The following is a 16,115-nucleotide window of genomic DNA, read 5'->3' on the forward strand; positions in this document are numbered from 1 at the left end:
ATCTTCCTTTCACGGAGAAAAAGAGAGTTAGACTTGTCCATAAATCTCCCTTTGCCTTCCTACTTAATGACAGGGAAACTTCTTGAAGGTCTTCTGATGGAAAATACCCTTCTAATTTGCTCTTTGTCATCATACAAATGGGAGGTGCCTCATCCTAGGGATGGACCATAGCCCAAAATTTTGTTTGCGTTTGTGTGATCTTGTTTGGAATGACTAATTCAAGACTCCAGTTCAGCCACAGCATGTTATGCTAGGGCAGCTGTTGTGAGCCACTGAGACAACCTTCCTAAGGTTTTCTCTGTGGGAAAGAGATCTGACATACAAGGAAGTCAGGTGGTAAATTGAACAAGTCCCTCCAAGGGAGTATAACAGAAAGGTCACAGAATTTGGATTGGGCAGATTCTGGGTTCAGATTTGTTTACCAGCTGTGAGACTATAAGCCTTGATTACTTAAACTTCCTAAGCTTTAGTTTCTTCCACTATAGCTTGGGGATTATAATGAGTACATTAGAGTCATTGCAAATACCCAATGAGATAATGCATATGGAAGCAGACACTTGACAAATGCTATTTTCCTTTCTTTTCTGCTGCTCCTTTTTTTCGAATTCAGTTCAGAGTACACTGCCTGCTCTGCAGGTTGAAAATTGAGAAAACTTACTGCTCTTTAGAGTGCAACAGCTGGGAAAGTGGGAACATCATTTTCTTCTGTGATGTGGCCTGGGGACCTTTATCAAGTGGTTATTTGTAAAGCAGAGCATACCTGCATTGACTTAAGTTTTGGCACAAATGTTAATAGAAAACTTAATTAGAATGAAGGCAAGCAGAAGAATTAATGGTTAGTTTTGTCAATGTTAGAGCTGAACAGATGGATGTCTCAGAACCTTTAAGTCTTAAGACATCTGGTCGGGAAACTAGTTCTGGGTGAGTACCTAGATCTTATGAAAAATACCCAAAACGAATTATTGACTATTCTTTCTGTATTATTGCTAAAGTTACATCTACCATTAAGAGTTGTATAAGGAATATAATTGACATATGTGGTTTACTTTACAAACCTGTAATTAAAAAAAAAATTATTTTAAAGATGTGGGGTACAATTCAGGGTTAGGCACATAAGTGATCATCATACAGGTGAAGTTTGGGCCTCCCATTTGTCCTCACTTTGCCTGGACAAAACTGTAACTTACGAAGATCTAATATACATTAGCAGCTTGGTCATATCTCTCCCCTGTAATAACTTTTCCTTTCTGTTCAAGAGAGGAGAAAGTCTTGTGTTAGAGGGCAGGCATTTTATTTGTTTAGAAAGTCTGTAGGGGTCAGCACCATCTTGGTGCACAGTAGGTTTTTGTGCTAAAGTCTTCCATTTGCCCCTTCAGATCTTCTCTCATATTTTCTACCCTTCTCTCTGTGGCCAGAGACTTCTTTGTGTGTTTACACTAATAGGCTTCCTTAAACTTTGGCTTCTGGATGGACTCTGTCTTGGGGATCCATGGGAAGAGATCAAAAGGAGAAAGAAGATTAAGGCAAGGTATTTACTCTCCCAGGCTGCATTCTTGTGTAGTGACTTCAGGCTGGCTAGATCCTTCAACATAAGGCCACTCTTACCATCAAGGCTGCAAATTTTTCACACCCCTTTCCCTTAGTGTCCAGTAACCACTGCCTCCCCTCATCCCTTCTGGCTTAGGTAGAGAAATAGCTTGATTGATACTAAGCCCTTGGTTACTGCACTAACCTTTTGCTTACCCTGTATCCCCACCCACACTTTCGTAAAGAGTTCCTTTACAAGTAAACCCTCCTCCAATTATCTTTGCTCAATGTGTCATCTGTTTCCTGTTAGAATCCTGAATGAAACACAGTTTTAAAAATACATTGGTTGACTATTTTATATAGTTTTAAAAAACAGTAGCTAAGGGCAAGAACTTTGAAGTTAAATATATTGAGGTTCAAATTCTGACTCTGACATTTACTAGATGAGAAATCGCAGGCACGTTAAATTCTTTAAACCTCGGTTTCATTATTACTGAACTGAAGACAATAGTACCTAATCCCTAAGCCTGTTGTGAGCATTAGCTGAGGTAATAAATTAAAAGGACATAGATACATTGCCTAAAACATAGCAGATGTTCAGTAAATTAATTTGCTACATTATTTATTGAATGCCTACTATATGCTGGGTATTATGCTACTTGCTCATTGGGAATTAAAAATGTGAAAAAAACAAATGCAATACCTTCACAAAAGGTATATAATGGGCCAAGGCCATGTGGCCAAAGTGAGGAAAGCAAGGTCCCATAAGAAGGCCAGTGTGGGACAAGGAGAGTAGAAAGGGTAGGAGTGGATATATGACTGGAGATGTGGACAGGGGCTGGACCACACGGGTGGACCTTGTGGTTGGTATCCAGAATTTTGGCCTTTGTCCTAAGAGTATAGGAAAGCTACGCAAGTTTTTAAACAGTTGTGGTGTATAGTTGTTAAATTTGAAAAATTCAGTCTTAGCTACAGTGTTTTCAATGTTTGTAAATAGACAGCAGATCCTGGAAAGAGTACATGATTGGAGTGGGAGAAGAGGGAAAAAATACTGATTAGTATTAGGGACAGAGTGGATACAGGGAGACAAAGTTACTAGGCTTTTGCAGTTGAGAGATGATTGTACTTTGGATTAGGATGGGGATTATGAAAATAGAGAGAGGTAGAGAAATTCAGAAGCTTTTTAGAAAAGTTGAATTGATAAGCTTTGATGACTAAGTTTGAAGGTGAGGTTGAAAGGAGTTTCTACTATGATGCTAAGGTTTCTCCCAACCTTTACAATTGGATAGATAGTGATACCGTTCACGGAGATAAGAATCCTGGAGGAAGATCAAGAGCTAGATTGGACAAGGGCCTTTTAAAGATTCAGGTGGAGATATATCGGCAACTAAATGCACACGTTTAAATATATGGATTTAGAGCTCAAAGGAGCAGTATGAGCTGGAGATATACATTTAGCCTAATATTAAAGCTATTGGTCTTTTTTTTTTTTTTTTTTTGGAGTTGGAGTCTCACTCCGTCACCCCGACTGGAGCGCAGTGGCACGCTCCCGGCCACCGCAGCCTTGACCTTATGGGCTCTGGCCATCCTTCCGCCTCAGCCTTCCAGGTAGCTGGAACTACAGGCACACGCTACCACGCCTGGCTAATTTTTTGATTTGTTGTTGAGATGAGGTCTCGCCAAGTTGCCTATGTGGGTCTTGAACCCATGGGCTCAGGTAATTCACTCACCTCCGCCTCCCAAAGCGCAGGATTACAGGCTGAGCTTCCAGGCCTGGCAGCTATTGGTCTTAAAGCTATAGACTTGGTTGAGAATGCCCAGGAAAGGTGGATTGAGTAAGAAGAAAAGGTGATCTGTATCTGAGTCTTGAAAAAAATCTCAGTATTTAATGGATAGGTAGAAGGTGGCGTGAGCATCATGGACAACAGACAAGGAGCTACCAGATACGTAGGAGGAAAAGCAAGAGGACATTGTAACACAGAAGCTGAGGGAAGCGATGTGTTTCAAAAGGGTGAAATAGTCAACAGTGTCAGAGGCTGCTAAGAGTTCAAGAAGTCACGGAGGTATTGATGATAACACAAGCTCTGTTCTGATGTAGTGATTGGCCCCCAAACCAGGTTGATTAATTAGTGAGAGGCGAGGAAACAGGGGCTGCTGAGTATAGAAAATTCTAAGATTTTCGGTTATAAGGGGAAGAAGAGATGTGTATATAAACATCTGTGGTTATATTTAAGTAAGTGCTTAACAACACGTAAAGCGATATTAGTTTATGTGTGTTTGTGTGCCTAAGAAATGTATATTTTAGTACCAAACTGGCCTGTCAATATTTCAGTTTTTAGAGTTACAAACTTTATTTGGTCTTTATAATCTTTACTATAAAAGAAATCTTGGCCACCCTCAGTGTCCATATGATTTTAATAAACAATTCTGAGAATATGTGGGTGGTCTCTTTTACACAGCAGTAGTTAGGAACAGGACACTGGGGTACAATTCCCAACTCAAGACAATGAATTGCTATGAGACCCCAATCTTTGCTTCTGTTTGTCTTTCAAATAAAGGGAAGTCTTTTTAGGATGTGCCTACCCTTCCCTGACTTCTAGAATGGTATATAATTTCTGGTATGCCTTTCTTCTCTCCATTCTTTCATTTCCTTTTTCCTCCTATATTTAATGGCTGTATAGATTAATAATCATGGGAAGATTATGTGAAGCAGGAACACTAGAGAAGTTAATTTTAATTAAAGCTTAATTGCTTCTATTTAGCATTTTCTCTGTCTACAAGGAATTTTCTTAGCAATATATTTTAATATTCTATTTTGTTTATCATCTAATAATCCTCCTCTAAGGCAGTTAATAATATTCTTAAAATTCCTTGAACAGGCACTTAGCAATTATATCATGAAATAATGTATTTTCCTGAAATAAATGTAACACAAGATTTAACACAATTCTTGTCTATACAAAGAGTACATACTATATGTACAATATGCAATACACAATAAAGGTTTAAATTACTTGCTGTTGTATTTTTTGGGAGTTAATCTAATTTCTCCATTAAAGGAACCTCAAATATTTTTGGATGACAGATCTAGAATTTGATTTCTCATTTGATCTTTCTATTTTTTGACCCTAGTGTTCTGAATTGTGCTTGTTACTGCGTTCTTTTTAATACTTCCAAATTATTAATCACTTTTATTGATTTCATTATCTTTGCTTCAGACTTAATAGAAACACATTCATGCATAGACTTTTGAAAAATAGCATCTCTTAACTCTTTCAGCTACAAGTTCTGTCTGGATTTACCCTATTCTAAAAAGACCATGTCTCTTATAGTTTACAGGATTGTTGTTAAGCCACTTGTTGAGAATTACCTGCAACTTAATGGCCCTTGATTTTAATAAAAGTTAAATTATTTTGAAAAATATGGATTTTTATCCTTCAGAAACATTTGATATGAGTAATATTTGATATGAATAAGAATTAATAATAATAATGATGATGATAATATAAATAAATTATTTCCAAGTTGTTGTTTACTTTTTTTCTTGCAGGTCCTGACACTAAACTAATGCAGAACAGTGGTAAGACAAAGTTTAAAAGGACAAGCATTGATAGATTGATGAATACTCTAGTACTGTGGGTAAGTAACAAAATTGTTATCTTAATATATTTATTGTATTTTGCTGGGAATTCTTTCAGAAGCCTAAATTCTCCGTGTATTTGGGGATTTTGCATTTGGGACTCAGTTACCCTGACCACTCTTTTCTAGATTATGATGATTTCTTGACCAGTGGCAGAATTTATCATGAGGGAGGGTAGTGTTTATGGAGGTCTTCATGGTCACACAAATTCCTTATGTTACAAAAAAATTGTTTTTGAAAAACAAAACATAGCTTTTAAGGCCGTTAGGTATTTTTGCTGTATTATCTTTGTTCAGATGTTCTCTACACAGCTCATGGAAGGGTTCGGCTTTAGGTGGGCATGACCTGTGTAACCACACAGGGCCACTCTCAGTGAGCCTCCTGCTTGGTTCTTTTGATCTGCTGTTGCTTCTAGAAATTCTTAAAAATTTTTGAACTAGGGGTTCTGCATTTTCATTTTGCATGGAACCCTGCAAATTATGTAACTGGATCTGCTTGCAAATCCTTTGAGGCCCAATTTACAGATCTCTTCATCATAGAGGCTTCTTTTTAAAAAAAATTATTTTAGATTCAGGGGGTACACATGCAGTTCGTTACATAGACAGATTGTGTAGTGATAGGAATTGGGCGACCCAGGTGACCTATTCCACAGAGAGTGAGCATTGTATCCCAAAGGTAATTTCTGAACTCTGACTCCCAGCCCATGCTCATCTTTATCTTATGAATTTTTTCCCACTTCTGAATTTTTAAAAAATGATCTTCCCTATCACCTATTTATCAAAAGCATTTAGATACTTTTCACATGCCATCTTTTTTATCAGTTAATCTTATGCTCCTCATGCTATTGATCTGATTGCTATCTGGCTATTTGCAATATTGCTCTGTTTTCTTTTGTAAGTGTAAAGTTTCAAGAGTGTGACTTTGCACTATGTCTTCCCATGCACCCACAGACTCGCCACCATAAAGAATGTGAGCCCAATATATACTTGCTTAACTGATACATAGTACTGACTCTGAATAAGGAAAGAAGGAAATTAATCTTGCGGAGGCATGGAATATTGGCCAGACTCTGTGTTTCACTTTCAGTAGCACACTCGGACCTGGGCTTTTCTCCAGCTATACCTCTCCCTTTGGAACAGAGTCCATGAGGCCAAGGGGACATGCTTGTAAGGAGTCTGTGCCCCTTCTAGCATTCCTAATTTAAATGACCCTGAGTCCACTTCAGGGGCTTGTGTGGGGATTGCATGTCTAGCTACCACAGAGTAAAATTACTGACATGAAGCAAGGACTGGCCTTGTCTTTCATTCTGGAAAATAAGATGATCCATTGGGGAATTAGAAGCCAAATCCATCCTAAAAGTAGGGCATTTAGTGTCCAGTATCACAATTTTAATGCTCTTAAAGTAATTCGGTTCAATTAATTTGTAGTATCAGTCATTAATAGAAAAGAGGATACTGTGATATAGATGCCGTATTGGTAGGATTTTGAGTATGCACAATTCTACTTTTCTTGAATTCATGGCTTTCTAATATACTTTAAGTCAGGGTTTTCCTGACTTTATCTTCTAATGTGCCTATAATATTTATGTGAGAATAAAGAATAAAGCTGCCTTAGAACTTCATAATATTCTTTCTTGGAAGAAAAAGGAAATGGGAAATACACTCCTGTTCTCTAGTCCCACTCTTCTCTCAACAGTGACTGGTCTCAGCTCCCAGGATAATGTGATACTTAGCGGAACAAAGTCAACATAACATCTTGTTCAACTCAGGTCTTACCACATTCACTGTGTTTGTGTCAAAGTCCTTTCCAAGGCTGGGTTTTGGACTCACTGTGGTTTAACCTTACTGTCTCTCTAGTTGTTTTACTACAAAATGTATGTTTTTTTGGTAAATACTGATACTAATAACAATATAAGAGCCGCTAACAGTTTTCAGGTTGCTTCCCACTTTTTTTTAAATCTCAAAAGGAAACTATACATGTCATGAAATATTTTAATTAATCATTATATTTCTTGTTGACCTCATGTAAGAATTGTGCAGCCAGATCTATAACCAAGAGGCTTGACTAGTTTGAAACAGTTTTTATTACGGATATTTTCTTCCTTTTGCTTTTATGCCTTGGGCCACCATATAATTTATCATCCAAACAGGACATCTTTCAAGGTGAAAGGAAACATTATTAATATTACACCTGGATAATAGTTGTAATCTGGGGTCATTCAGGGCATATCAGGGCAGATGGTCTTCCTTAATTAAGCCACTTAAAGATATGCACTTACCATGAATTGAGGATGTGAAGTTGTTAGCTATGTGAACATAGACAAATTACATAGTCTTTTTGTGCTTTTATTTTATTTTGTTTTGTTATTAAACTGTAAAGTGGGGATAATGACTATACATCTTAAAGACTCAGTGGGAGAATTACGTGAGAAAGTGTGTTTAAAATATTTAGCTGAGTTCTCAACATACAAATGTTAAATCTTTTAAATATAATTAATGGTAGGTAAGAAGAAGTTTGCATAACTTGCTTTTCAAATGACAACGTCTTGGAGTTAGAAGTGTAATTAGATCATGTTGATATGACTAATGTTGGGTTCAAGTTAACCTTAACCAGACTTCTATTCTTATTTCAGATTTTTGGGTTTCTAGTATGCTTGGGAATTATTCTTGGAATAGGAAATTCAATCTGGGAGAGACAAGTTGGGGGCCAATTCAGAACTTTCCTCTTTTGGAATGAAGGAGAGAAGAATTCAGTGTTCTCGGGATTCTTAACATTCTGGTCATATATTATTATTCTCAATACAGTTGTACCCATTTCATTATATGTGAGGTAAGATGAGAGTTTATACTTTAATGAAATCATTTCATAAAAAGCCTTTGCTTCACACAATCATTTTTGTTTGTTTTAAAATTACAATAGTGAGATAGATGTCTTACTCTAACTGCTTATGATCTGCTACCTCTGTTATAAATGAGGCAACTAAGCTGTCTAATCTGCTTTATTTTATGTTTTCAAATTACAGTAAATACATTTTATTTTCTCCTTGATTCAATTTGGTTTCTTAGAAATGTTTTTCTTTGTCATACACGGACTACAGTATAATCTCATGTAAAATGATCAACCAGGATTGGGTTGAATTTTGGGTAACAAGAGGAAGAACATCTGGAGAAATCTATAGAGATGGTGCCTCTCTGTCACTAGCCTGGCTCTGGATACATGGATTCTGGTGCTATTCTACCACTTACGAGTTACAGAGCCTGGGGCAAGTTACTTCCACTTCCAGTGCTTCAGTTTATTCATTTAAAAAATGGAGAAAATAATAGTTGTACTTTATAGGACTGTATGAGGATTGAGTAAATGGCTGTAAAGCTGTTAGAAGAATGTCTGACACATTGTAAAAGCTTATTGAACATTAATTTTTCCTATTATTAGTAGTAACGATAAACGTGTATATAATGGAGTCGAAATATAGTAGGTTGTGCTTGTCTATTGTTATACAAGAAGTCTGACTCATAACTCCCACTACAACTTGATTTTTAATTCCTAGGTTTGGTTCCACAAACTAGAGCTAAAGTGATCTCTGTGCTTTTCTCTGTTTCTCTCCATCTTTCTCCCTCTCTTTATACACACACACACATACACACACATGCACACACACAGAGGTGCGCACACACACACACACATCTCTCCATATAAATATGCACATACGACGTATATGTGTGTATGTGTTTCATAAAGCTTAGAAGTTGGCCCCAGAGTCTGTACCTGAGACATTCCTAGTGTCTCATAAGGGGATTAATCCTACCAAGAGTGAGCCAGACAGTCCAAAAGACACTGGAGTCAAGATGGGATTTGGTTGTTTGACACTTATCATCATCAGTACTTTAATGGTACACAAAATCACCAGCTCTAAATCCCCACTCATTTTTATGAGTCTCTTTTTCCCTCTTTCCAGAAACCTAGCTATGATGAAGCAAGGGAAGTTTAATGCACAAAACCCACCCTTGTTTTGGATAGTGGTCAGGAAACTGAAATATCAAGTTGTGGGAAATTGACTTGAAGTAGTGGCATGTGGCCACAACACCACAAATTGCTTTGGGCTCTCTGGAGCTGTGGTCAGAGTGGGCTCTACTTAAACTGTATCCTACTGGCTCATCTTTGATTCTGAGGACCTCTCATGCTTGTATCCAATTATAAAGTCTGTAGTAAATCCTGCTCATTGCCAGAAGAGCTACGGTCAGCTTTTATAGTTTTCCTTTTATGTCCTAAATGAATAATAAATGTGCATGGTGGCTAACCATCTGTACATGTGCAGTTTCATATGTCCTCATGAAGGAAGTATATTCTGTATACATTCTTTCTTTGAAGTGCATTGGCATTTTCATTTAATGATTTGAAAGATTGATTTTTTTTTAGACTAAAGCTTTATTCCCAGGTTAGCATTCCTTTGACTTCTGATGTGCAGTGGTAGACAGAAAACATGTTTGTAATAGTTCAAATGCAGTTTGTGTTCTTGGCATTGCCACTAATACCTGTGTGACCGTGGAGAAAGCACTTAGTTTCTCTGTGCCTTAGTTTGCCTGTCAAATACCTCTTTATAAAATAAAAGGATTAAAATAATTGATATATAGTTACTTTCAGCTTCAAATAATATCATCCTTAGATAATGTTTTATATATATAAATATTTGATATCAGCATTGCATTTTATTGTTTAAAAACTACTCTCTCATGCATTGCTTCTTACAATTTTCAAAATTACTGGTGTTCTATAATATGATGCCTTAAAAAACTCTATGGATGTCTCTATCTCTCATGTTTGATATTTTATATTTTATATAAAGTACTTTATCTCATTTATGCTTCCCAATAATATGAAGTAGTTATTGCTGAACTTATTTCACAAATGAGGAGACGATTTGCTCAGGATCATAGAGCTAATCAGGGGCAGACCAAGATCCAAACCCAAGTCTTCTGAGAGGTGGCACAGCATTTTTCTCTGTTCCTAAGCTGTGTGTGATTTATAACTCAGTGAAAAAGTCAAGAGAAAAAAATAAAAGAGGCAAGAGTTCTGCACTTGCTGTAAGACATAGTATTGATGAAGATAAATGCAAGCTTTTCTCCCACCAAATAAGAAGAGTGATTCTGACCTTATCTCAACGGTAAAAGCATTCCAAGGAATTTCAGGTTGCTCAGTCCAAAAGACTGAGACATAGAAAAAGAGAACTCCCAGATATTTCTGTTTGGAGTGATGAAGGCTTTCTACAAAAGCTTCCATTAGGTTTTTGAATAGGTACAAAGAGTAAATTGGTGCCATGTGTCACTTGAGAATAGAAGTGCAGAATTTACTTTGAATGATTAACATTCCAGGTGAGCAAAGGACATTTATTTTGGTAGGATATTTCTGTGCTGTCAATTTGTTTATCAGTTGTGTTAAGACATACTCAGCTGCAGGTGCTTTTTTTTTTTTTTTTTTAATACATCATCTAAAGAAATGCAGCCACTGTTCTCCCAAGGAATTAACATTTGAGTGCTCTTTCCAAAGCAATAGCAACTCATTTCCATATTGCTTGTCTTGCCTTAGACTAGGTGGAATCATAAGCTTTGCTCTCTGAGTGTTCAGGCAGAAAACACTAAGTGGCCCGATTATGCTAACTCTGAACATTTGTCTCCTTTTCTCTGCTATTATAAAAGAAAGGGCTGAATGTTCCAATGTGACTCTTCTAAATTCTCTTTTTCCAAACAGAAGAATACTCCTCTTCTTTACAGACTATTTTAAGCTCTAGGAATTCTAATGAATTTAGAATACTTCCATTAGCTTATACTATAACATGGAATAATCAAATTCTGTTTCATTCATTTTGCTTTGAGTTTACAGGGAGCTACTAGGTTTTCAGATAAATAAAAACTTCAAGTAGTTTGTATAGTTATCTTCATAATGCCATTCTTAAGGTCAGATTCGCGTTGACTTTGCTAAATGCCTGAGTTCTAGTCTTGGCTCTGTGGCTAATTATTTAATCACTTAACCTCTATGAGCCTTAATGTCCTTTTTGGTGAAATTAGATGATAGAGGATTCGTATATTCAACCCTGACTGAATGCCTCTGACAGACAAGACACTGCCCTGGCTCATAATACGGGGTCTGACAATTAAGTTTGGGAATGCATCCTAGCGAAAGCGCTTCATACCTCATTGCTGAATATCACTACAGTCAACTTTGAAGTACTCCCCTTGGGAAGCTATGCAGCAATGCCAGTGCCTAGTCCACTTGTCAAAGCAATTTTGGAGCTCGTTTTCTTGAATGGCCATCAGAGCTGTTGTTGTATTCCCTTTGATGTCCTGAATGTTAGAAAAATGTCTTCCTTTCAATATTTCCTTGATCTTTGGGTAAAGAGAAAAGTCATTGGGGTCAGATCAGGTGAGTAAGGAGGGTGTTTCAATACCGTTCTTTGTTTACTAGCTAAAAACTTCCTCACAGACAATTCTGGGTGAACCAGTGCATTGTTGTGGTACAAGAAGAGCTCCCTTGGGACCACTTTTTGCACATACCGTTCTCATACCAAGATTTTAGTTAAGATATTCCTAACTGTTTCTCTATTGATTTTTATTTGGTCTGCAGTACATCTCACAGTCAACTGACAATTTTGACACATAATTTGATGAATTGTTGCAATGTTTTTGTCAGTTCTGCTCGTTACTGGTCATCCTGACCACTCTTCATCAGTGATGCTTTCTCTCCCCTCAGAAAAATGTTGAATCCATTTGTATACTGCCATTTTCTTCATGGCATTTTCTCCATAAACTTGGACTAACATATCCCTGATTTCACTTCCACTGTTGCTAAGTTTACTAAGAAATTTAATGTCTGTTCATTGCTCTAATTCAAGCTTCAACATTCTCATGACAGCACAAAAAACACGCAATAATAATGAATGCCACTCAGCAAGACACTACCACATGTCAACACGAACACAACTGTAAGACACTGATATACCAAATTTATGAAACTTTACTGATTTGTTTGTAGAATGCTGTCAATGTGAGTGTAAGGTGACAAGTTCACGAACTTGCCAGACCTCATAAGCCCTAATGCTTTTTGAGTGAAAGAAATAAGGAAAACAAAGCTGACTCAAACCACCTAGCAGGGAACCTAAAAGAAATTTAGGGGGAGATGCGGAAGAGTAAACCATACATGAAAATATATAAATAAATATATGCAGTCTGACATTTATTTTGTATCATATAATTCTATATAGTTATAGTGTGATTTTAGTTTGGGAGAAAAAAAGTTACCATTCAAATATTTAGAAGATGAAAACTGGTATCATATCACTTTTGGGGAAGGTAAGGTAGATATGTCATATATTTTAAGAACTTGAAGCATGGAATTTAATACCTGGAAAGGACTTGGGTGTTATCTAGTTCAGTTTACAAGTGAGTAAACTGAGGTTTAATTTCCACTAAGATCAGAAATAAATGATGAGTCCTTTCTATTATTCATTACTATTTTCTACTGTTCTGGATATTCTTGTTAATATAGGAAGACATGAAACTGAAGTATCAATAAACAAAGTAAGACATGAAACTGAAACTGAAATAAACCTTTTAGAAAGGAAGAACAGAGACAGTAATGTGATTATAAATCTAGAAAATCCACAAAATTAATCTGTAAAACTCTTAGTAAGATAATTTAGTTAAGTGTCTGATTATGTAAGCAATATTAAAAACAATTAAAAGTTTTCTTTGAGGTCAACAATCTAAAAATAATCCCATCAATAAGAGAATTCAGTAGAGTATTGGAAGGCCTTTTGAGTTGGCATATAGTAACAAATAATTCTTAATAATCTGATGATAGAAGCTTACATTGTTATAACCTTTTTGGGAATCAATTTGGCATTATGTATGACATGGAACATTGAATGAGTTCATACCCTTGGCCACAGAAGTTTCGCTTCTGGAACTGAGAAGTCATAAATGATCATCAGTACATGAGACAACACTCTTGTCCTATTAAGTGGGCAGAATAATATTATAATACACAAGTTTTCACTCAGTATTTGCTATGGTTTGGTTAGTGCTTCATGAAGATAGTGCTTTCTATCTCTTTTGGCAAAGTGAAGTCATATTAAACAATGTATCCAAGAGAAAGTTTTTGACAACACATTTATTTAGATCAGACAGCTGGCAAACATCTTTAATATAATTTCCCCTATGATATAAGAAGAGATACAAACTAATATGCCAGGCAAGAGCTCTCCACTGGGCCTGTTTAATGTAGAGACCCACGAAACATCCCCTGAAACTTTATGTGAAGTTAGCTTCTTGTTTTATGGTGCTGCAAGGAAATGACTTGGAAAGGTTTATGAACAGACTCTGTTGAGATGCTTCTGAAGATCACTAGGACCTAGGGACAGAGCATCCACATTTTCTTCTAAACTCTGAAGACTTTGGCAGTCTTCTTACTTTGGCAAAGTTTTGTATGCTCTGAAATTGATGGAGTGTTTCCTTTTTCCTATTTTAATGGGTTATAGTGTGGAAGTAATTCGTCTGGGACACAGTTATTTTATAAACTGGGACCGGAAGATGTATTACTCTGGGAAAGCAACACCTGCGGAAGCTCGAACGACTACGCTTAATGAGGAACTGGGCCAGATTGAATATATCTTCTCTGATAAAACGGGTACCCTCACTCAAAACATCATGACTTTTAAAAGATGTTCTATTAATGGGAGAATCTATGGTAAGGAAAACAGTTTCATTTTCTTATTGATATTGTTAATATTTCTTAAATAAATGACACAATAAAAAAAACCCTAAAACCATCACTGGATTTCCTATTAGTATGAGCACCACCAGTATTTACCATACAGATGCTGGTGTACTTAGCAATAAATTCTCACTAATATTTATTGGATAAATATTGAATTATTTATTTATTTATTTTTAAATTTTTAAATTTTTATTTTAGTTGGATTCTCACTCTGTCGCCCAGACTGGAGTGCAGTGGCTGCTCCCGGCCACCGCAGCCTCGACCTGCTGGGCTCCAGCGATCCTTCCGCCTCAGCCTTCCGAGTAGCCGGAATTACAGGCACGCGCTACCATGCCCGGCTGATTTTTTGATTTATTGTAGAGATGAGGTCTCGCCAAGTTGCCCAGGTGGGTCTCGAACCTGTGGGCTCAGGCAATCCACTCACCTCAGCCTTCCAAAGCGCGGGATTATAGGCTGAGCCACTGAGCCTGGCTCATACTGAATAATTTAGATGAAACTTTGGATTCATGGCCATTCATGGATAGAGAAGAGGGTCCAATTGGATACTATCCAAAGCTTCTTTCAGTGCTTTGACCGTGATTCAGTTCTGTGATGCTCCATAGAGACATATTCCGGGGAGGGCAAGTTCTTGGCAGCCTGGTTTATCTCAGTAAAGTCAGTATTTTATGCTTGCCTTCTATCAACTTTGGGATGGATGTGTTTTTGGGAATTTACTATTCATTCCCCAGGAATTCACACTTTTACAGGGCTACCTTAGAGTGGCCAGACAAGCTATTTCATTACTATCCAGTTCTTGTTTGCTTACTTTTGTCAGGATATATGGGTTGTATTTGGGTTTTCAACCATTCTATTTATATGTGACCCTTGTAACCCCAATGTTGGCCAGTTAGCAGACAGTCTGTTCTGCACAGGGGCCCTGCAGAGCCTTCTGTTGATGCCTTCTGGTCTTCCAATCTCCCTTGGTAGGACTCTGAGTGTACTGTTTCTCAGTACAGAAATCTCAGGAAGTAAAGGAAATTCAAGAAAGAGAGGGAAATCTTTCCTTTGTCCCTTGATTAGAAACTTCATACATTGCCAAATATTTTAAAGCAAGATTTGGCCAGGCTCAGCCCATAATCTCGCGCTTTGGGAGGCTGAGGTGAGTGCATTGCCTGAGCCCGCGTGTTCGAGAACTGCCTGGGCAACTTGGCGAGACCTCATCTCTACAATAAATCAAAAAATTAGCCCGGCGTGGTAGTGTGCGCCTGTAGTTCCAGCTACTTGGAAGACTGAGGCGGAAGGATCGCCGGAGCCCAGCAGGTTGAGGCTGCGGTGGGCAGAAGCGGCCACTGCACTCCAGTCTGGGCGACTGAGTGAGACTCCAACTTGAAAAAAAAAAAAAGAAAAAAATTTTTTTTTCTTTGGACATTATGTTTAGAAGATTTCTAAAAATACTTCTTTAACCTAAAAGGTAGTGTAAATGAGAAAGATTTAGTCAGAGTATTGAAAATATTTTGAATTTTGGGGACCCTTATGATTCTTTAGCCATATATTGATCTAATAATATCATCACTTCTAGGAAGCAATTATAAAGAAATTATCAGACATGTGGACTAAGATTCATTTGTAGAGCTGTTTATCACAGGTCTATTTTTACAGAAGGTCCTCAACTTTCACAGGTATATATTTCAAGATCTTTGCAAATCTCCAAATTTACAAATCCCATGATAACTTGTAATTTCCCGCATAAAATGCAGCTAAGTAACTGAAAAATTTGAGTAATCCTTCTAGACCTTTATCTTATATGCTGTTATAATTTATAATGCACTTTTAATGCCATTAAAATAACTTTTTACTAAAGCACTAACAGAATGTTTCAGAATCACTTTTTCTTGTTTTAATACAAGTTGGGCTTATTTATATCCTAGATACAGATTTTGAGAATTTTGACATTCCACTTTGATTTATCTAAATCTTCTATTTTCTGACTCAGAGCTATTCACTTCTTAGACTAATTCTTCTTCATTTTCATCACCAGACCTATAAATGGGCTTTTTAGGGAGGGGATCATTTAACACAAAGACAGTTATTTTTTCTTTTTTTAAAAAAATATTTTATTTTTCAGTAGTCTTTATTGCAGAATTTTTTTCTAATGAATATAAAAATTTAGCAAATGAAAAGGTATCAAATTGCATATACT

The 16,115-nt window shown here is 36.8% G+C and overlaps 1 protein-coding gene across 1 annotated transcript in view; it reads left to right on the forward strand.

The window, feature by feature from the left end:
• ATP8B4 (ATPase phospholipid transporting 8B4 (putative)) overlaps positions 1 to 16,115 on the forward strand; it is a gene marked incomplete at its 5' end in the record, with an annotated part of 158,598 nt that overhangs the window by 11,096 nt on the left and 131,387 nt on the right. Inside the window, 3 exons of the mRNA XM_008051091.2 lie at positions 5,078 to 5,166; positions 7,800 to 7,996; positions 13,698 to 13,906. Coding sequence (XP_008049282.1) covers positions 5,078 to 5,166; positions 7,800 to 7,996; positions 13,698 to 13,906 — 495 coding nt within the window. The remainder of the gene's footprint in view (positions 1 to 5,077; positions 5,167 to 7,799; positions 7,997 to 13,697; positions 13,907 to 16,115) is intronic.

The sequence above is a fragment of the Carlito syrichta genome, unplaced genomic scaffold (genome assembly GCF_000164805.1).
Source record: "Carlito syrichta isolate Samal-C Ts95f unplaced genomic scaffold, Tarsius_syrichta-2.0.1 Scaffold161491, whole genome shotgun sequence".
Classification (NCBI taxonomy): Eukaryota; Metazoa; Chordata; class Mammalia; order Primates; family Tarsiidae; genus Carlito; species Carlito syrichta.